The 19,553-nt window shown below is 54.8% G+C and overlaps 6 protein-coding genes across 6 annotated transcripts in view; 2 read left to right on the top strand and 4 right to left on the bottom strand.

Moving 5' to 3' along the window:
- Positions 1-849, bottom strand: part of GUITHDRAFT_134637 (hypothetical protein) — a gene marked incomplete at both ends in the record, with an annotated part of 6,768 nt that extends 5,919 nt beyond the window's left edge. The window contains 5 exons of the mRNA XM_005838044.1: positions 283-308; positions 354-411; positions 637-674; positions 724-763; positions 808-849. Coding sequence (XP_005838101.1) covers positions 283-308; positions 354-411; positions 637-674; positions 724-763; positions 808-849 — 204 coding nt within the window. The remainder of the gene's footprint in view (positions 1-282; positions 309-353; positions 412-636; positions 675-723; positions 764-807) is intronic.
- Positions 850-4,286: 3,437 nt separating this feature from the next.
- GUITHDRAFT_161618 (hypothetical protein) lies at positions 4,287-5,852 on the bottom strand. Its single transcript, XM_005838043.1, has 7 exons — positions 5,785-5,852; positions 5,125-5,287; positions 4,982-5,078; positions 4,834-4,927; positions 4,541-4,601; positions 4,452-4,493; positions 4,287-4,400 (listed from the first exon to the last, which is right to left on the bottom strand). Exons 1-7 carry the CDS (start codon positions 5,832-5,834, stop codon positions 4,347-4,349), a joined length of 561 nt encoding a protein of 186 aa, XP_005838100.1. The 5' UTR covers positions 5,835-5,852; the 3' UTR covers positions 4,287-4,346.
- Positions 5,853-6,221: 369 nt separating this feature from the next.
- On the top strand, positions 6,222-9,563 carry GUITHDRAFT_103038 (hypothetical protein; the record flags this gene model as incomplete). Its single annotated transcript, XM_005838042.1, has 19 exons — positions 6,222-6,237; positions 6,555-6,594; positions 6,647-6,709; positions 6,758-6,914; positions 6,968-7,024; positions 7,084-7,132; positions 7,193-7,264; positions 7,323-7,387; positions 7,438-7,458; positions 7,558-7,590; positions 7,639-7,803; positions 7,917-7,951; positions 7,996-8,062; positions 8,113-8,163; positions 8,391-8,519; positions 8,689-8,716; positions 8,763-8,795; positions 8,929-9,353; positions 9,441-9,563. 19 exons carry the CDS (start codon positions 6,222-6,224, stop codon positions 9,561-9,563), a joined length of 1,629 nt encoding a protein of 542 aa, XP_005838099.1.
- A 93-nt stretch (positions 9,564-9,656) lies between these two features.
- On the bottom strand, positions 9,657-11,993 carry GUITHDRAFT_103037 (hypothetical protein; the record flags this gene model as incomplete). The annotated part of the gene is made up of 5 exons (XM_005838041.1): positions 9,657-9,746; positions 9,852-10,820; positions 10,902-11,303; positions 11,349-11,426; positions 11,478-11,993. 5 exons carry the CDS (start codon positions 11,991-11,993, stop codon positions 9,657-9,659), a joined length of 2,055 nt encoding a protein of 684 aa, XP_005838098.1.
- Positions 11,994-13,240: 1,247 nt separating this feature from the next.
- Positions 13,241-14,219, top strand: GUITHDRAFT_150993 (hypothetical protein; the record flags this gene model as incomplete). The annotated part of the gene is made up of 6 exons (XM_005838040.1): positions 13,241-13,343; positions 13,394-13,531; positions 13,636-13,724; positions 13,794-13,851; positions 13,909-13,949; positions 14,003-14,219. 6 exons carry the CDS (start codon positions 13,244-13,246, stop codon positions 14,102-14,104), a joined length of 528 nt encoding a protein of 175 aa, XP_005838097.1. The 3' UTR covers positions 14,105-14,219.
- Positions 14,220-14,245: 26 nt separating this feature from the next.
- On the bottom strand, positions 14,246-18,620 carry COG1 (component of oligomeric golgi complex 1; the record flags this gene model as incomplete). The annotated part of the gene is made up of 14 exons (XM_005838039.1): positions 14,246-14,341; positions 14,468-14,755; positions 14,979-15,102; positions 15,155-15,234; positions 15,516-15,566; positions 15,610-15,996; positions 16,089-16,220; positions 16,434-17,459; positions 17,550-17,612; positions 17,672-17,765; positions 17,807-17,868; positions 17,936-18,022; positions 18,065-18,149; positions 18,196-18,620. 14 exons carry the CDS (start codon positions 18,618-18,620, stop codon positions 14,246-14,248), a joined length of 3,000 nt encoding a protein of 999 aa, XP_005838096.1.
- Between the last annotated feature and the right edge of the window lie 933 nt (positions 18,621-19,553).

Here is a 19,553-nt window from a genome sequence, read left to right as displayed (position 1 = left end):
CCGTGCTTCTTTCCGTCGACTAGGAAACCAGCAAACATGATTCCATCCTTGTCGATGCGATGATATCCATTGTTTTCATCCATCACCTAGTTGCAAAAATATGATCACACCCCCAATCTGACGAATCCTCGCGCCTCAGCATCATCATTTTCATCAGCACCACCACCATACAATATTCATCATCATCATTGTCGTCATCGTCATCATCATCATCATCATCATCATCATCATCATCATCAGCAGCAGCAGCAGCAGCAGCAGCATCTATGAGCTTGCACCCACCAGTTCGCTGCTTGTGCCGTTGGAATCTGACGCACGAGATAAGATAGTAAAACAACTTAAGAGCAAGGAACCTTGCTTGACCGACGGAATAGAGACGCTGCTACGAGTTCTGATCAACCATCTTTCCAGCTGCCGCGGCAAAGAGAGTCAGAGGATTCCGAGGAAACCGAACAGGAGCAGAAAAGGAAGGAACAGATTATCTTCGGAAGGCAGGAGAGGAAGGAACAGATCGTCTTCGGAGGAAGGGTTCAACCTTGTTTCGTCCTGGAATCGCCCCAGGCATTCCCCCTCCCACACTTCTCTCCTTCTTCATCCACGTCACTCATCAAGTCAATCCTTTGACTCCCATGTCACCTGCTGCTGCGCTGCAACGTTGGGTGGCTGCGGAGTAGCTGACAGGAGCGTTCAGATCTGATCCTGCGCAAGCACAGGCCCAGCTACCTCCTGCTCGACGCTGCTGGGCTTGCACGTTCCTTACCCACTGCAGGAACATCATCACATACTGAGCTCTCGCCGCTCCCTCACCGCGAAGTCTCGAGCTCTCGCCTTGCGCATCCATTCCTCCATGATCGACCCGCGAGGGGGAGGGTTGGCGAAGTGGCCAGCGGGAGGAGATGTAACCTTTTTCGTGGATCAGAAGGAGACGCAGAGAGAGGAAGAGAAACAAGAAAACACTAAAGACTGCACGAGAGCAATGAGGAGAAAGGACCGATACAGGCGTGTGTGCAGGGGCAAGGATGAGAAAAAACGGTTCGCAAGAGGGTTGGGGTAAGCAGGTTTGATCGAAGTGTCTCACATTTCCTCCCCCAGGCTTCTCCTGATCATTCGCATCGTCCGGCTGAGGCTGTACTTCGCTTCCTGTCTGTGCCGCTGGCCTACTTCTTCTCGTTCTCATCACCCATCGCTCTAGCTTCGATCCCTAGCAGCATGACTCAGGCACGAGCTTCCTTGACTGCTTCCCCACAGTCTTCGATGTCGCCGCATTGCTTCCATCTTGCTTCTCTTGATCCTTCGGAATAGTTTGCTTGGAGCTTGGCGCTTGTGCCGCTTGTTGACTCCTTCGCACTCTGCTCACCCATCGCTCTAGCTTCGATCCCATCTGACAGCATGACTCAGGCACGACCTGACTGCTCTGTATCTCTACCTGCACAGCAGTTGCCGCCGCTGGTGCAGGCGATGGTTCTGCTCTCCTCATTTCTTCAGCCGGGGGATGCTGTTGCTTGCCATGAGCACCTTGGAAGCAAGCAAGTCCTGCAAGAGACTCACTGTCGTGTTCCTCGTTGAGCTCGACGCCTCAGTTGTAGCCCTGTTGGTCTGTCACATGACAGTCAGACAGCTCCAAGCATCGTTGTTGATGAGAAAAACCTCCAAGGTTGAATCTAGAGGCTTCTCACAGTCAGGAGATGAGTTGCGGCGTGGGGTTCGGGGGCTCCTTGGGCTGGAAGGAGAACTAGAGCTCTGCTGTATTCTGCTGACCCACTTGTCGAATTTGTTCTTCCCTTTGCCTGCACGTGATGATGAGGGATACCACGCTCAAGAAACATCTTCTCTGTTACTGCTCATGTTGTCTCGAAGAATGACACGGTTCGATCATGCAGCGTCCGAATCTCCCGCACCAAATACCTTTGGCTCATCCTAGACAGAAAAACCAATGCTGTGTCAACAGTCTGCACATGTGAAGCACGCAACATTCATGTTCGAACCCTTCACTACAGGGTCCTCGACGTCAACAACCAAAAGGATGTTACAAACATGCAGTCATCAACCCTCTCAGGCGCGATCCTCTCTTCCTCGAAGTGGATCTTCAGATCTCCATCAACAGTGTCCATCCTAGCCTAGTAGTCAGTTCCTCCCTCGACCCTCTCTCTCTCCCCTGATCCTCCCCCATCTCCGTGCCATCCATCGCACTCCGTCTCAAAACAGTGAATTGATCTGGAATGACAAGCTTTCATTTGTACATTCTGTCACAGAATTACTCTAGCAAATTTCAATTGCCAATATATGTTTTGAAAATTATGTGCTGATGTCGTACAGAACCAGATATGTAATAATAAGTCTATTCCTGGAACCAGTTTCAGTACCCGGGCCGGCGGAACCGCCGATGATGATGCGGCCTGGAACCTCCGAGCGGCCCGGCCCGCCGGGCGGCCGAGCCCGGCCCCCGGCGAGCCACTTGAAGTTCGGACGCCCGGCCCGGTCAAGACGGTACCAGTAGCGGAAGATCCGTGGGCCGCATTACGGATGCCCCGGCCGTATTACGGCCCCGGTAGATATGTTTCAAAGTTTGGTTCTCGCTGTCCTAAGTTTTCTCGGAGGCTCAGGCTTCTCGCCGTTTGGCCAGTGCGACAGACGGTGTCAGGGTCAAGCCTCAGGGCGGCCTCGACTCTCCTTATTGTCCTCGTACTGATCTTTAGCTTAACTTTGAGTAAAGAGGTGACCGTGCCGGCGCAGCAGTTCCTTCAAGAAACAAACAGTATCTACCGTATTTCCGGGCCTGACTTGTGATTTTAAGGCTTGACTTTAAAACTTCGGGCCTGACCGTTGTAATTTTAACTTGACTTCAACTTAGTTAAAATTAAGTAGTTACTGACGGTCATGACGCCGTGAAAGTTGCCCGGCGTACTACGCTGCTGGCACCACTCCACGACCCCGAGCCGGTGCGCCGTCTCACTGAGCCTGCCGCCAGTGCCCAGGCTCGCCGGGGAGTCCCGGCGAGCGCGCCGGGCCCGGCCCGGCGCCACAGCCAGTGATCGGAACGGCGAACTTCTTATTAGTTCGGAACCCTCCGGGTGCCGCTTGGTCACCGGGTCACGGTCGGGCCTGGTGACGAGGACCATCACAAGGCATCCAGAGATGGTCCGTTGGGGGTAGTGAAGGAATATAACAAGGGTGGGGGTGTGAAGGTGGTGGGAAATGTCCGGGTTATCACAGTCTTTGAATAGGGGTGTTGAGTCATTCATGGTGGTCTTGAAGAGGCAGGGTGGGGTACATGACCCACCCAATTGAAGGAACAAGGTGTTGAGACACCCCCTGATACCCTTTAAAGTACCCCCACCCTCGAGTTCGAATTCTTTTTTTCTCCTCGCTGGCTTTTCGGTAAGGTAGGGGGTGCGCCAAGGGGCAGGGAGAGGCAATGAGGGGGTTCAGCTAGGGGTAAATGGGGGGTAGCAGGGGTAGAGAGAATAGTATTTAAACTCGCTGCTGGTGGTGTCTCTTCACGGCCTAGACGCAGGTATGACATGGCACGCTTTGATCGAGGAAGCGTGCAATGTGCTCTGCCCTTGCTTGTGATGATAGCAGACTTTGTGGAAAGGCATGGATGTGCACACATGATATTTGGAACTTGCGCTCTGTCCACTGTGTTGAATGCTCGGTTGGCTAATTCATAAGATGAAATACCAGCTCAGTATGTGAAGGGACACCTTCATGTTTCTTGTTGGTTGCGGGTGATTTCTTGGAGAAAAGGAGAAAAGGCTGTGAACTTGTTGAATGTTTCTGTTTCTCAATGTATTGCACCAGCAGTCGCTGATATCATTCTGCAGAAATGTTCTCCCAGACCAAGCAGCAGACCTCCCAGCTCTGGATGTGGCGCATGGAGTACCTCCACCACGAGCAGCGCCCCCTCTACTTCGGCGAGTGGTTCTAAATCTTAGACTGGTTGGGATCCCGTTTTGCAGAGGCCGTCTTGCTTTCTGTAGGACACGTAGTCTTATGATCTCAATACATCCGAGCCACTGAATTAACCTATGTGTTGTACTCGTGTATCATATGACTGATCTGATGTATCCGGTGCCGCTCCGGCATAACCGATCGCGCTGATTATGTCAGGGAGTGAAAAACTTTCACTAGTGAAGCTTAACCTGTCCTTGTGAAAACCCGCGAGGTACCGGGATCGATCGCGTGGTCAAACTACCTAGAATGTATCGCACACATCTCACATATCGTGGTGATGAAATGCCATGTGCTCGGGCTTCATTTCGTCGTGAAGCCGGCTAAGATAGGTTGGATCCATTCGACAAGCTTCATTTTAACAGTTTCCCTAGATTAATGTACAAAAGGCTCCTCTAACCTCCGAGCTGCTTCATCAGTTTATGCGGAGGGGGCGGCAGATAACCAGCCTGCAAACAGAATCAGACGCGGGGCAAGTCAATACAATCCTGGGCACCCACCTTCTTTCCATAACCAAACATTTTCCCAGAATCAGCAAGAATCTGTCATTAACCATTAGGTTGACTCCATAGATGTACACGTCACAGACCTGTTCCCGAATTTCTTCAACCTTCTTCATGACAGCCCCCTTTCCACCCTTTTTCAACAGCCTACGAAAACATGCGTCATGTGCTGTGCCGATGTACAAGAGAGAGTTGCAACTAAGATTGGGGAGCGAAGCGAACAGCGAGAGCGCCAAAGGAGGCGAAGGGAGGGGAGAGGGGGTGGGGGCGAAAGAGGAGGGACAGACAAAGTGAGAAACACATGGATGAGAAGCGAAGGGACAGCACAGAGAGGGAGAGCAAGAGCAGCCGGGAAGAAGGATGAGGAATGGAAGATCACTTGGTCAAACTAGAGTCAATTGCTTTCTTGGAAGCAATGTCTACACCATTGTAGACAGTGCTCTTCAAGTCAGGCGCGGCCGACTTGGCAGACGCTGAGAATCAAACAAGCCTCAGAAAATGAACAGTGAGGAGAAGGTTGTTCACACCATGCTTCTTCGCCTGCTTCTCCTCCTGCTTCTTGATGACAGCTTTCTCCTCGGCCAGGAGCTGCATTTTCAACTTCTTCTGCGCGATTGCATTGCTCTGCAATCCCATCACTGAATCTTTCACATGCATAATGAAGACTCACCCTGGCGCGGTGACGGATGTTGTTGATCATGTCCATCATTGAAGCATGATGGCACTCGGGTGCCCAGGGATCGACAGAGCAGTCAGTGCTCAGCACTGTCGTGTCCTTTCCCGACGACTCAGCAGTGACGACAAAGATGACAATCGCGATGGAGGCGACGAACCTGAAGCAAGGTGTTATTTCTCTCCAATGCTGCGACATTCATGCGCATCCACGAGCAGCAATAGGGCAAGACAAAGCCACTTTGAGAATGCGAACATCTCACTCGATGAGGCTTTCAAGGAAGATAATCGACACTCGATTCCAACAATTCCAACATTTCATCCAATCAAAACAAAAGAAAAAAATATGTACCATGAGTATCAAGGCAAAACGGAAATACACAAATGCAAGCCACTTTCGTGACCACGAAAAGATCACTTGACAAAGCTGGAAGATATGCATTGAAATTTCCTTCATAAACAATGACAGACCAAATTGCATGTAGCCACAATGAGCAAGAGTCAAGATTCAACTGAAACACAGATGGCTGGGGAACCATACATATCACAAAACGCGCATGGAAAAAATGTGGCTTGGGTACAAACAGTAAGTCAGAAAACCGAGACTCTTGTCAAGATATTCAATATCCAAAGGCATGCATCGTATGATAAAACTCACATCAGCCCCATCGCCGCCGCTCCTCTCGCCGCCATGCCCTCTCCAGCCATTGTGCCAAGAATAGGAGCAGGTGGGCAAGTGTCACCCCCACCCCCCATATCATCTGAATACTACCCTACCTTTTCTCGGAAATTTAGTACCCCACCCCTGACAGCAGCTAGTTTTATAGTACCGGTGCCTTCGGGCTTTCCGACCGTCCTTGATATGGTGCGAGGAAAAAAACTTAAAAAGACATTAAAAAAACAAAAAAGACAGTTTTACACAGCCCGAATCTTCCGTTGCACAAGGCAAAAAACGAAAGCAAATAGGGTGACAGCTACCCCACCACCCACCTTTTTTGTCTATTATCATCTTTGTACCCCTTCTTTTGATATTCTTTTCTGGGGTTATGGTTATAACCCTACCCTGTGCCTCCTGCAAGCTTGACAAGTCGCACAATGAAGCGAACGTCATGTAAGTAGGAATCTGTACAGTGTGCCATACCGCTCCTGCTCCTGCTCCTGCTCCTGCTCCTGCTCCTGCTCCTGCTCCTGCTCCTGCTCCTGCTCCTGCTCCTGCTCCTGCTCCTGCTCATCACCTCCCACTCGTTGGCAGCGTGTACTTTCACGCGGCCGGTCGAGTCTGACTCAGACGTGATATAGTTCTAGTGACTGACTGACTGACTGACTGACTGACTGACTGACTGACTGACTGACTGACAACTAATTGGATGAGCATTTTCCTGCCACGAAGTTGTTTGCATAGACATCTGCTGACTGATTTGTCTGAAGACACTTCTTACTTATCATTTCCAACCCATCCTGCAGAAAGGTAATAACACCTCAAAATGTGCTTGAGCGACAGAATTTGACTTTTTCTTCAGACTTTGGTCAACTTGTGAGCAAAGAGACCTAAATCCTGATGTTTACAAGTCCCAGGGATCCAGGTGAAGGCCCTGAGATGCGGATGTCTTGTACTGATCTCTTCTTAACAGACAGAACAAGGTCAGGGAAAGCTTTCATGCGAGCAATGAAAAAGAAAATTTGTTCGGCAAAAACTTGTCCGGGAACAAGCTCAACAACGAGAAGTCCACTCCTCCAGCATTGCTGGAGACGAAGGCAACGAAGTTGAGTGAATGGAAGATCGCGCAGGTACAAGATCGAAACTCGGAGAGCTGGAGGGAGAGATGATGGGGTTTTACCAGGCATTCTCACCCAAAAGAAGCAAAATAGCAGACAGCGATGGAGCGATCAGAGTGAAGGTGAAATAAGCGCCTCATCTGCTTTCAGAGAGACTTGTGACTTGTCGTTGGTCTGCCAGTCTCCGATGATGGAGGAGAAGCTGTCTTCGCTGTCAGCAAGATACAACGGTACCTGTTCCTTGAGGGTTGCCCAGTACATCAAACCTGTGAATGACGCATGCGATGCAGAGTCGAGCGATCAGTGCGGTTTCCTCGTCGTGTCCAGGGAAGATGAACTGGAGAAGATCGAGAAGTGTAGAGGTGAGGAGGAGCATCTAATTTGCGAGTCTTGTACTTGCCGTGGTTGACTTGCTGATAGAGAACTGGAGCGAGGTCATCTTCGGCGACCGTCTTGACTCGGCTCGGTCGAGCAACGCTCAAGAGGTAGTGCTTGCCCTGCCTGATGCAAAGATGTTGGCTGACGGTATGTGTAGCATTACAATTACCTTCACGATGTGAGTATTCCCTGGCAAGTTCATCAACATCATCACCACCGCCATCATCATCATCATCATCAACATACCAATTGTGATGTTCTCTTTTTGCTCCCGCAGAACTCTCTTTTCGTCAAAGCAGATGTCGTGAAGGTCAGAGTCTTTCTGCTTCTCCTTCTCCCCTGACGTTCGTCGATGAAGTTGAACGGCATGATTGCACGCGAAAAGGAGGCAGGAGAAGCAGAAACAGCTCCTGTGCTGCTTGAGGAGCAAGACGTTACAGGGAACAGGTCTGAGGAAGACATGAAAGCAAGGAGACAGACCAGCGGCCAGTCCGGAGAGCTTCATCCCTTCCATCTCCTTAAGGTTCCGCCTCTTCCTTACCCCTTCTTTTCTCCTCTCCTTTCCCTCCTCCCTCCTCCTCTTCCACCTCCTCCCTCCTCCTCTGTAGGCAATTGCTGGTGCTCAATACATCACAGGACGGCAAGTTCTCCGTCAAGGAAGAGGAGGACAGGTTGTTTCTCACCTCCCCGACCTTTGCTGATCCAGCAGGAGCAGAGCAAAGAACCAGGAGGCGGTCCCCTGCTCGGTGGAGGAGGTCAGCAGCTGGATAACACCGTCCAAGGTTAGGGAAGAAGCTGCGAGGAGAGCAGGAGGGCTGACGAAACGCGGCAGGTCCGAAGAGGAGGGGAGTGGGAGGCTCTCGTTCCACATCAGCAGCCAGTGGTAAAGCATCTGACCCTCGTCTGTCTCTTGCCGTGCACAGCTGACTCCCTTTCCTACTCTCTCCTCCTCCTCCTCCTCTCTTCCTCCTTGCACTGCTCCCTCCTCCTCTATCCGTCCCCCCCTCATGCAAGACGGTGCTTGCTCCCGATGGTCCTCTCTCAATCGCTCGTCCCTCGTCCTTCTGCTTCCTCCTCCTCTACCCGTCAGCTCTCTCATGCAATCTCCAGGTCAAGCGCAGTGCTCAGGATATGGACGTGGTTGCAGTGGCCCGTCAGGCTCGCTGGGCGAAGGAGCAGCTGAAAAACGAGCAGAAGGAGCGAGAGGAGAAAGAGAGAGCCAAGCTTGACCGCGACCCTGTAGATGAACTCCTCCTCCTCCCTCTCTTCTCTTCTTCTCTCCTTCTCTCCTCCCTCTCTCTTCTTTCTTCTTCTCTCTTTTCTTCTTCTCTCTTCTCTCCTTCTCTCTTCACTTCCTCCTCGTTTTGCTCGTTTTCTTCGGATCTCGTTCTCACTTCTGCTACCGCAGAATGCTTCTTCTCCCTACTTCGATCCAAGTGAATTGACTCTTATCCTCCTCACCGCCGTCTCATCCTTCTGCAGATGCCGTACGAAAGCAGGCGGTGTGGGCCAAAGGTCAGCTGCATCTCGAAGGTGGGCCCTCCACCACCAACACCACCACCTCCACCTCCTCCTCCTCCTCCACAACCACCACCACCACCTCCTCCTCCTCCTCCATCATCTCCTTCTGCTGATTTTTCTGCATCAGAGAAGCGAGAGAGGGCAAAGAAGAAGCGCGAGCTCTTCCTCCAGATGCTGCAGAAAGGCGAAGCTGCCGCCAAGGAGATGCCCAGCAAGGAGTCCACCCGAGAAGACCCTAGCATGCAGGAGGACAAACACGAGACAGAGCAGTTGCAGCCACGGCAGCCCGCCGCTCTTGTCCCCTCCTCCTCCTCCTCCTCCTCCATATCCAGTGTCTTCTCCCTTCCTCTTGCTAGCTCTCAGCCCCAGCAGCGTCCGTCCGCCAGAGCAGCGGAGCACGGCATCTCCCTGATCCCTCCGGCAGGAAGCAGCTGCCAGCTACAAGACAGAGACTCTTCCTCTTCCTTCACTTGCTCGCTCGAGCCCAAGGAGGAAGCGGCGACAGGATCTCTTCGCTCCTCTCTCGCCACACCTAGCAGACCGCAACTCCAGGTACCACACTCGCTCCTCCTCCTCCCCATCCTCCTCCGCCTTTCCTTGCCCTCTCCATCCTCTCTCCTCGTCTGATCTTTCTGTCAGGTTGGAGCTCTACAGGGCATCCCAGCAAGCGCGTCCAGCTGCCCAACGTATCTCCTCCTTCCTCCCTCCCTTCTGCCCCCTGCCCCCTTCCCTTCTTGTCATCTTGCCCTGACTGCCGACTAGCTCCAGGTACCTCCACGCCGTGGAAAAGGAGGGGGTTCGCATCAAGGACGCAGATCTTTATCCTCTGTGAGCCTCTTCCGGGCTCGTCAACTACTATCTCCTTCCCGCTGTGGTTAAGATCTTCTCCAGCCTTGCGATGCTCTTGCGAACGTTTGCTCGCCTCTTCCTCGAAGCTTCGTAGTCCTGCAGAGCGATGAGGGAGAGAAGTAGAGGAAGGGAGGGACAAGGGAGGAAGGGAGTGGGGGGGGGGAAGAGAAAGAGAAGGGGAAGGGGGGGGGGGTTGCTCACCGAGCTGATTCGCTGCATGACTTCCTCCATGCCCATCTGCTCCTGCAGCTGCTTTACGAGGTCAACAGAGTTTCTCGACATGCGCGCGGACGAGAGCGGCCGCTGCTCCTTGAGCTCGGACGAGTCCTCCTGCAGCTCTAGAGCTCGCAGGACCACGGGAGGGAACTGTCGCTTCTCCCCTTTCTCTTGCTCCTCCCGTGGGGTCTCAGTCTCGACCTCCCTCCCAGGGATCGCTCCTTGGATCCGCTCGATGCAGCGCTGGAGGTTGGAGGAGGTGACAAGGTTCCTGAAGAGCTCGCGCGACTCGGGCTCGCCGGCGATGCACTGCTCGAGGTCCTGGGAGGAGAGAGAAAGGAGATTGCACCAGGAGAGCGCGAAGACCGACACCTCCCGCACGTCGCTCTGCCCTGTCACGCACTCCTCCCCGAAGAAGCCTCCCTCGGACATGGTCGCAAAGATGTCCAGCTGCTGGTCGAGCATGATGCACACTGCCCCGTCGTTGAGGAAGTACATGGTGTCGCCATGGTCGCCGGCATGGAAGACGGCGTCGTGCGGGGCGAGTACCTTGGACTTCAGTTTGAGGATGATCATCGTGATGAACTGCTTGCTCCCCTGAGCGAAGAAGGGAACGGAACGGACGACGTCGTTGTAGAGGTGCAGCACAACTGAAATCTTGAGGTTCTCCGGCAGCTCGTCGATGAAGGAGGGCAGGCCCCGAGCGTGGTTGTACCCGTGCTCGAAGAAGTACCTGACCCTGTTGCGGAGGCGCAGCGGCAGGTTCTCGGAGTGCATGAAGTGCTCCATGCTGTCCATCTTCTTGCGGTAGTTCTTGGAGCGGAGGTCGAGGTTCGTCATCAGCTCCGTGATGTTGCCGATGAAGATCGCAAACAGCATCGTTCCCATCATCATGTTGAGAGTGCAGATCATGATCCCAAAGATATTCTGTGACACGATGTCGCCATAGCCTACCTGCCATCCCCGTCACTCTCCTCCCAAGTTGATCCTCGTCCTCCTCCTCTTCGTCCTCCTCTTCGTCCTCCTCCAACATACCGTGGACATTGTGACGAACGTGTAGTAGAGGGAGATGAGGTACTTGTTGCTGCTTGACGCCTCTTCCAGCCACTTGCCATCCCGCTGCAAGCATTTTCTCCTCGAAATCTCCGTCCTGTTGTTGACCTCAACAAACACCGTCCTTGAGCAGTTGGCATCCTGCAGGTGCACGCAGGGGGGCAAGACCTCGTTGTCGACCGTGAAGGAAGGAGGAGGGCAGAACAGGACAAACTCTCCTGCCCAGGGCACAGTGATGACAGAGACAGACCCCCAGTTCTGCTCGTAGTCGGTCTCGAAGGGGAGCATGCCGTACACGAAGCAGGCCATGAAGTGGGCGAGCATCACCACCGCCACCGACAGTTCCAGGAATCGCAACAGGGCCGGGTTGATGGAGAGGCGATCCTGCACAGCCGTCAGCTCCCCTCCCGCATGACGCCACAGCATCACCTGCAGCCTCGTGAGCATGAACGTCCATCGACTAAACCGCATGAGCTTGATGATACGGAACAGCCTCACGAGCCTCGCCTGCACTCAGACGTGGCGTCAGAGTCATCAGCATGAAGAGGCATCGAGCACCAGGCGGTTGAACCGGAGAGCCTTGATGGCTGAGAAGGAGCAGCTGGTGTTGAGGTAGCTGCTCTCAATGGCCTGGATGGGGAGAGAGCCGATGGCATCGAACCAAAACCAGAACTTGACGTAGGTGACGGCGATGGTTCGCTGATCGATGATCACCTCGCTCTTGCCCGTCACGGGGTTCAGAACCACCAGAGCAGTGCGGAAGTTGAGGAGAATGTCCAGCCAGAAGGAGGCGTCGATCGCCCACAGCAAGACGAGCTGAGCAATGTCAATGGACGCTGTGCAAGTGAACTCCTGGAAGGCCAGCTCATACGGGACGATGATAATGGTGATGATCAGCAGCAGGACCATCCAGAGGTCCCACGTCAGGTGAATGCTGGAGAAAGGATGCAAGATCGAGCTGTCTTTGACGAAGAGGCTCTCTGACCCGGAGAAAAGCTCATCGGGGTTCAAAGTCCCAACTTCCTTCCCCTCCCCTACCGCGCGCTTCGAGTACTGAGGATGGTCGGCCTTCATGGCTGAGAGTCAGTCTGAATCTTCAATCATGATCTCGTTTTCTCTCTGCCTCTCAGCAAGGGCCCTCTATCCCCGCTCCCCAGCGCTCAGCGACGAGCCCCTTGCATACTCTCCTCCCCTTAAATCCTTATTGCCACTTGCAGCTTGAGCCAGCGCTCTCAATGAGGAGAGATGCTCTCGGGCACTGATCAACTTCGCCATGAGCTGATCGATCCCTTGGATACCATGTTCAGCATCGCTCGTCGCCCTACCTGCCGTTCCGCCGCCATCTACCTTCGGCCGGCGCCATTGCCCAGGCCCTGTCGTATCGAAAAGATATTTTTTAGAAGTATTCCGCAGCTCATTATTATCCTCACAGTACCGATGACATATAATTAATAACTGTAAATCATTATTATCTGTAGTACAGTAGTACTGTACCGGTAGCATTACCCGGGTACAGAAATCTCCGCAGAAGGACTTGCCTCCCCTATAAAATCAACTTCGGGCGCCCCGGGGGTTCTCTCAGACTTTGACTACCGGGTCCAACTAGGCGGCGGAAAGCAGTAGTGGCCGTGGATCGCTTCTCTAGTACCGGTAGTCTCACTGATCTTTTAAAAAACAATTTTAACTCAGCGTCACGCACCAGTGGTCACGCCGCACAGCCCCCGCGCGGCGCGCATGTCAAAGTTTCGCCGGCCCGGAGCGGGCCAGCCCCTGAGCCCCTGAGCTAGTGAACCTGCTGAGTGAACTGCAGAGTGAACTGCCCCGGGTGGCCCTTCCGGGGCCGCTAGTCCCGATGCCACTGGCGGGGCCAGGCGCGGGCCCGGGTGCCCCCGGACGCCGGGTGCACGAGGCACATCCGGGACATCTACCTAGTTTTGCTGTAGGTCGCTGCTCGGTGGTGCCACGACTCATTGAGTACCCCATATTTCGAGGCTCAAAATGAGGGTATCTGTATACACCCGTAGTGAGGGGGTACCTCCTTATTTGGGTGCACTTGTTTGGTAAAAGTCCGAGCTACAAACATTAGGAAATAATGAGGGGAGGGGAGAGGGAGAGGGGGAGAGGAGGAGGAGGAGGAGGGGGAGGGGAGGAGGGGAGGGTAGGGGAAGGAGAGGGGGAAGGAGAGACAGAGGGGAAGAGGATAGATGAGAAGAAAAGGAAGTAAGAGTAAACGGTCATCTGATGCGGAGGGCTAGAGCAAGCTAGACATGCACTATCGAGAGTCTCGTGCCATCATCGTTTCCACTGACATGCGATGGGCCAGCATGGACAGGCAAGTTGCTATCAAGCAAGCAGTAAATCAGATCGACAACTTCGAGCAAGGAGCGCAGCGAGCTGGAGGTGTCAAGGTCATGGGAGCAGCAGGTGATTGAAGGGCATCTCTTGGCTCGCTCTGCATGATGACGTCATGGCAGCTGCTGCCGGAGGAGTGGTGGGAGCGGTGACAATGGGTGGAGTCATTGCGCCTGTTGCCCTTGCAGCTGGCGCAGCGTATGCCACGTCCAAGGACGACAAGATCGGCGACTTTGCAAGAGCGGCAGGACACTCGACAAGTGAGGAGGAGGAGGAGGAGGAGGAGGAGGAGGAGGAGGAGGAGGAGGAGGAGGAGGAGGAGGAGGAGTGGTATCACAGTGCTAGTGATGCGAGGGAATGGCAGTCGGGGCCTACAAGAAGGCGAGCGAGTACAACGAGAAGCATCAGGTGACCGACAAAGTCAAACGAGCTGCGGTCGGAGCGTACCAGAAGGTAAGGGAGGAGGGATGGAGGGTCTGAGGGGGTGGGAAGGACGATCGTGATGATGCTGAATGTTTGCAGGCGGTTGAGATCGATGACAAGTACAAGGTAGTTGACAAGACCAAGGCAGCGGCTTCAGGTGTGCAGCAGACTTGTAGTGCTGAGGGGTCTGACATGCCTGCCTTGCCGCTCGCAGGGACTATTGCCGCCGCCAACAAGTTCAATGAGAAGCATCAGGTGGGATGAGAGGAGGGAGCGCTGGCGTCTCCGCTCATGCGCGCTGCCTGCAGATCACGAGCAAGCTCTCCAAGGCGTTTGTGAGCGGGTTGAGCACAATAGCCGACAAGTTGGACCCTCCTTCCAAGGACGAAGAAAAAGACCAGAAATCATGATACCACCTTCAACCGCCGCCTCCCTCTTTCCCCTCCCTCTCTTTCCACCCTACGCCTCTCCCTCTCCCTCCCTCCCACACACACAGATGAATGAAGGATAAACGGCATGAAAACTTGGGCATCTTCTATCCCGCAGCTCTTCTACTTCACGACTCGTCTCTCGATGCCTCCCACCAACGTGTCAGCCGCGTTGGTCCAGCCCTTCGCCATGAGCGAGCTGAACCTGCCAAGAGAAGCCTGCAGAACAGTAAGAGGAAGAGGAGCGGCAAGCAGCAAGCGGAGAGGAGGGAGCGAAGGAAGGCAGGTCAAGAGGAGAGCGAGCAGCAGGAAGAAGAGCAAAATCAAGTGATTCTCTGTCCTCACCTGCACGTCCTTATGCAAGGAATCCATGCCCGCAATCCCCACACCAGCGTTGGACGCCTTTCCTCCTGAAAGGGGCTCTGCAGGCTTGACCTTGGCCTCCTCCTCCTCCTCCTCCTCTGCCTCCACCAGGTTCCACGAGTCAACCGCGGGAAGGTAGCCAAAGCGATTCTGCTGCTGGGCAAGGGGGAGGAGATTGATAGGCTTCGGCAAAGATCCGCTCTGCAGCGAAGACTCTCTGACATGCACGCGCTTGAGCTGAACGATGGCACCGAAGATGACGGAGTAACGCTGAGAGGAAAGTGAGAAGGTCCAGGAGGCAAACGAACAGCAAGAGTGGAGACACAAGAGTGGGAAGGACGGGGAGAGCGGGGAGAGAGAGAAGAAGGGAGGGAAGGGAAAGGGAGATAAGGAGATGTTGGGGGACAGAAAGAGGAGGAGGAGGAGGAGAAAGAAACGAGAGAAGGGAAGATAGGGAGAGGAGGAGTAGAAGAGAGAGGAGGAGGAGGCATACCTGGTAGGCTCTTATCCTGTTGGTTTGAAACAAACTCTTCTGAAAATTCCAGTCGATCGGATCCAGACGATCCTCAAGCGCCTCCTCCACCCTCTGAATTCTCAACTCGAAGTCCCTCGGGAGACTGAAAGCGGAGCGTTAGGGGGAGGAGGAGGAGGAGGGTAGTGAAGGCTCACGAATGGCCGGCAAGAAGATCCTTGGCGACAAGGAAGTCGAAGAGCATTTGAACATTCAAAGACTCGAGCTCGAGGGAGAGCTGAGATAATAGAGCGCAGTTAGCAACGGGCGAGGAAAGAGGAGGAGGGTGAGAAGGAGGAGGAAGTGGAAACTTGTTCAGGACTAGCAAGTAGAGCCCGGAGAGGAGGGAGGGGAACTAGCAGTGGGCAGGGAGAGAGGAGGGTGATGGTGGAGACAACGTGCCTTCTTGGTGCTGCTCTCGTAAGCAGCGACGAACTCCTTGAGGACGCTCGACACCAGCGATCGCAGCGTCGTCATGCTGAGAGGAGGGGACTGAACCTCCTGGACTGCAACGCTCACGTCCATGAGGAGAGCGAACGTGTGAGGGAGGACGGAGGAAGGGACCGCCACCTGCAGCAGCTCAACGAGGAGGACGACGGATGAACTCCCGCACCTTCTCAGTCTTGGTCTCTCCGCCCTCTGTCTCCACCGAGATCTCAACCTCCTCCCACATCCTCTTGAGATCTCTGAGCAGAGGCAGCCCAGGAATTTTGCTGCGCGGAGCCTGGAGAACGGCGTCCCCTGCTCCGACAGAGTCCAAGTCCCCACCGCACACCTCCTGCAGCGCTAGTCCGAACTTGGTGCAGGCGTTGGCGACAATCCACTCGATCCACAGCCCGTGGCCGAGGGAGGCGGCCGAGAGAAGTTTGGACGTCCTCTCCTCCTGCTCCCTCTCCGCCATCTTCTCTTGCTCCGAGGATTTGTTGCGAGCAGGGAGCAGCTTCAGGATGCTGCTAAGATGCGCCTCCACCCCAGTTGCACATTGTGCAATGTAGAGGCTCTGAGTTCACGCAGTCACGACCCTCGCTCCCCGTCCCTCTCCCTCCCCTCCATCTCCTTCCTCCCTCCTTCTCCACGAGCCCGCAAGCTCACCTGCTCCACTCGAGTGTCTCTTGCTGCCCGGCTCCCTCCCAGGCTCATCATGGTGCCGCTTCGCTCTTGTCTCAGCACCTCCTTCCTCTGCTGCTCCAGCCGAGGCTCTGCGAGCTCCTTGAGGGACTTGACCTGCGGTGCACGTGAGCTGCGAGACAAGAATCCCACGTGTGAAGGTGTAAGGAGAGGACTGAGTGGAGGAGCAACAGAGGAGGAGGAGGAGACAGGAGGACGAGAAAATGAGGAGGGGGGCAAGACTTGCCTGTGTCAGGAGGAGCTCAGCAAAAGCATCCACCGCCTGTGACGCAGCGAGTCAGTTAGGTTGAACAGCCCGGCGGAAGAGACCTCGCTCGAGCTCTTCAGGAGCAGGTGCATCCTCTCGTCCTCAGCTGATGAGTCCTTGGAAGCGTTCTGAGCTCCTTCATCCTGCTGATGCCCCACGAGCAGCTTGCAGTCCATGACGGCCGAGTGAAGCTGCGTGAGGAAGCGAGCCGAGCACGCGTTGCACCTGTTCTCCCAGATCCGGCCGCGATCTTCTCTCCTCTCTGCCTTCCCTCGTGGAGGGTGATCGAGAAACGGACGGCGACACTGGAAGAGGTCTGCAGTGGAGCTGTGCGCCCCGACCAGCTCCATGTCTTCTTCCGAGATCGCCTGCAGCTCCTCTGCGAGGAAGTGAGCGACCTGGATGGAGGAGAACCTGGCGGCCACGAGCTGGTTGCTGCGAGTGGTGAAGGGGCTGCGGTACAGCATGCTCCACAGCGACTCCTCAGTCACCATCTTCCAGCATATCGCGTCCTCCCCGCTCTCAATTGCTGCGTTGGCCCTGTCCTGCACGGCGGCTTCTAGTGATGCCAGAGAGGATCCGGACGAGATGCAGAGCAGGGCAGAGCTCACGGCTGCTCGCACAGTGGCGCACATGGACCGGAGCCAGGACAGCGCTGAGGTGCGGCAGTGCGGCAACTCCAGCTCAGTCAGCATGTCCGAGCGGAGGTGAAGGCTGGCGTTGGCGATGGGCTTGAGGTAGCTGAGCATGATAGGCTCCTTGAGCTTCTTCCTTTCCTTCCCAGCCTCCTCCTCCTCTCCTCCCTCCCCTCCGGTGGGAATCTCAAGGGTGCAGTAGAGCAGGAGAGAGTCGCAGACTGTCCGTGCGATGGCATCGCAAGCGTAGCCCATGAGGGACGACAGCTCCTCGATGAGCTCCTCGTCTCCTCCCTGGTCTCGTCCAGCCCTCTCCCTCGAGATCCCCCGACAGAGCCCCTTGACTGCGCTTGTCCGAGCCTCCAGGTAGGCGTCCAGTGAGTCTCGCAGAGAGAGTTGGTTGACAAGCGCGATCGCCGCCACTGCGTTTCCCATCAGACTCGCCGATTTGTTCTGCGCGCTCAAGTCAGCGAGCAGGCGGCAACCGGCGCAGGATGTCTGCATGCTCAGAGGAGTCAAAGGCCTCAGCAGGACTTCACTCACAATGTTCGCGGAGGGATGCGCACTCGTCAGAGCAGTTTCAGCCGCCTTGACCACCATTTCCGCCTGAGTGGAACGAGACAACAATGGTGAGTGACAAACCATCCAAGGAAGAGAACATGTACCTGAGACTTGCATGTCAGGCTTTGGATTCGCAGTCTGACGTATGGGATCGCAAGCCATGACTTGATGCTCTTCTCTTGGCTCCGCTTCAGCAACCTACAGGGCCGGCGATCAGCTGCCGGGGGCAGGAGCGGCACCATGGCGAAGAGTACCGATACGAGTCCCGGGCTGTCAGTAGCTGGACGGAAGCGTACAAGTACTGAGCAAACCGTTAGTCTGATTTCAATCCTTGCCCATCTTCAGGGCAGCAGCTAGTCCCGTCTCACCTTGCTCTGCTCAATCGCCGTCGCAACGCGCTCTGGTGCCTGCAGGATGATGAGCAGGTCCTTGGCGCTGGCAGCCCTCGAGTCGTCCTGCCCCAACATCAGAGCAGACAAGCAAGAAGCCTCGCTTACATCCTGCCCCCGCCCAGCCTTCCACGAACCGATCATCAGCTCCCCGCACGTGTCAGCCAGCGAACCAGCAACCTGGATGATCTCCCTGAACATCACGAGTCAGGTCGGCAAGCAGCGCCGTGCACGGCTACCTCGCCCTCGTTCCCATCGCCGAGATAGTGTCTGCGGCCTCGATGAAGTCGCGATATCGGACACTCACAAGCTCTCGCAGCTCCTCCTGTTTGCCGATGGCATCCTTCTTCGTCTTCCGCAGGAGGTGGCGCGCGTCCGCCACCGTCGAGCTCTGCAGCTGCACCACCCTGGCACCGGAGGAGCTGGACACAGTGCTGGGAGTTCGATCCTGGAAGTGTCCCGTCCTCTGTGCTGACCCGGAAGACTTCACTCCCGAGTCGTCACTCTTCCATGAAGTCTGGATGCTTAGGTTCCGATTGTTCTTCCTGCTCTCTTCGTTGAGCGGGGTATGAGCGCCCGATTCCCCGTTCGCCGCTTGTCCCGCACCCCCGTTGCCGTCAACGTTGTCGTTCACCATGACGTCCTTGCTGTCTTCACTCGGCATCTCCGGGTTGTGTGCTGGATAGATGACCACGGCGGGAAGTGAAACCAAGACAACTCAACACAGCATTCTTGGATCAGAACCTGATGAACGTTTAAGTGAGTTGTGGAAAGGTCGTCTGAGGGAGATGTGAAGGCACAGGAGGCATGGAGGGCCGGTGGTGAAGGAGGGGGTCTGAAAACAAAACGAATGCCAACATGGTGCAGAACAGAAACAGTAGAATAGAGAGAGAGGCAAGCGATCACTGTGTACTTCTGGTGTCGCTATGGGAGCTGAAGGAGACATGAAGACGGAGGAGGAGATGAAGGAGGAAGCAAAAGAGAGTGGAAAGAAAAGTTATTTGAGAGCAGGGTAGAGAATGACAATGAGGGGGGGAAGGAGAAGTCAGTAATGCGGACGAGGACGAGGAGGGAGAGGATGAAGGTTGTGACTGGATAGGGAGGGAATGCGGACAGAGGGTGAACATGAACCACAAGACTGCAAGATAGAAAGAAGACGACAGAGGAGGGCAGTAATGAAATGATCATGATGATTGTGGTCGTGATGGCAATGCCGATGATGAGCATGATGTTGATAGTGATGGCAATGGTGATGATATTAGTTATTAGTGGTGGTAGCGAGGAGGAGCGGAAGGCGGAGGCGGATGGGAGGAGGAGGAGAAAGAGGAGGAGGAGAATGAGGTGGAGAAAGAAGAGGACGATGAAGTGGTGTTGGTTGTGGTGGAGAAAGACCACGAGGAGGAGAAAGACGAGGAGGAGAAAGACCACGACCACTATCAGGACGATGATGAGCATCACGACGAGGAGGAGGATCAGGATGACGATGATGACGAGGCTTGCGACCATGATCAGGACCAGGATGCGACTAGGATGACGAGCACGAGGATGACTACGATGTCGAGGACGAGCAGGACGAGACTATGAGGACGACGAGTAC

The sequence above is a fragment of the Guillardia theta genome (genome assembly GCF_000315625.1).
Source record: "Guillardia theta CCMP2712 unplaced genomic scaffold GUITHscaffold_12, whole genome shotgun sequence".
In the NCBI taxonomy this organism is placed as follows: Eukaryota; class Cryptophyceae; order Pyrenomonadales; family Geminigeraceae; genus Guillardia; species Guillardia theta.
This window is presented reverse-complemented; position numbering and strand designations above follow the sequence as displayed.

Bases quoted from the DNA above. Each gene is read 5' to 3' on its own strand.
- GUITHDRAFT_161618 (XM_005838043.1), bottom strand. From the start codon at position 5,834: ATGGCTGGAGAGGGCATGGCGGCGAGAGGAGCGGCGGCGATGGGGCTG. The intron at 5,288-5,784 runs GTGAGTTTTATC...ACCTTGCTTCAG, and splicing joins GCGGCGGCGATGGGGCTGAT to GTTCGTCGCCTCCATCGCGA. The intron at 5,079-5,124 runs GTGAGTCTTCAT...ATGGGATTGCAG, and splicing joins ACATCCGTCACCGCGCCAGG to AGCAATGCAATCGCGCAGAA.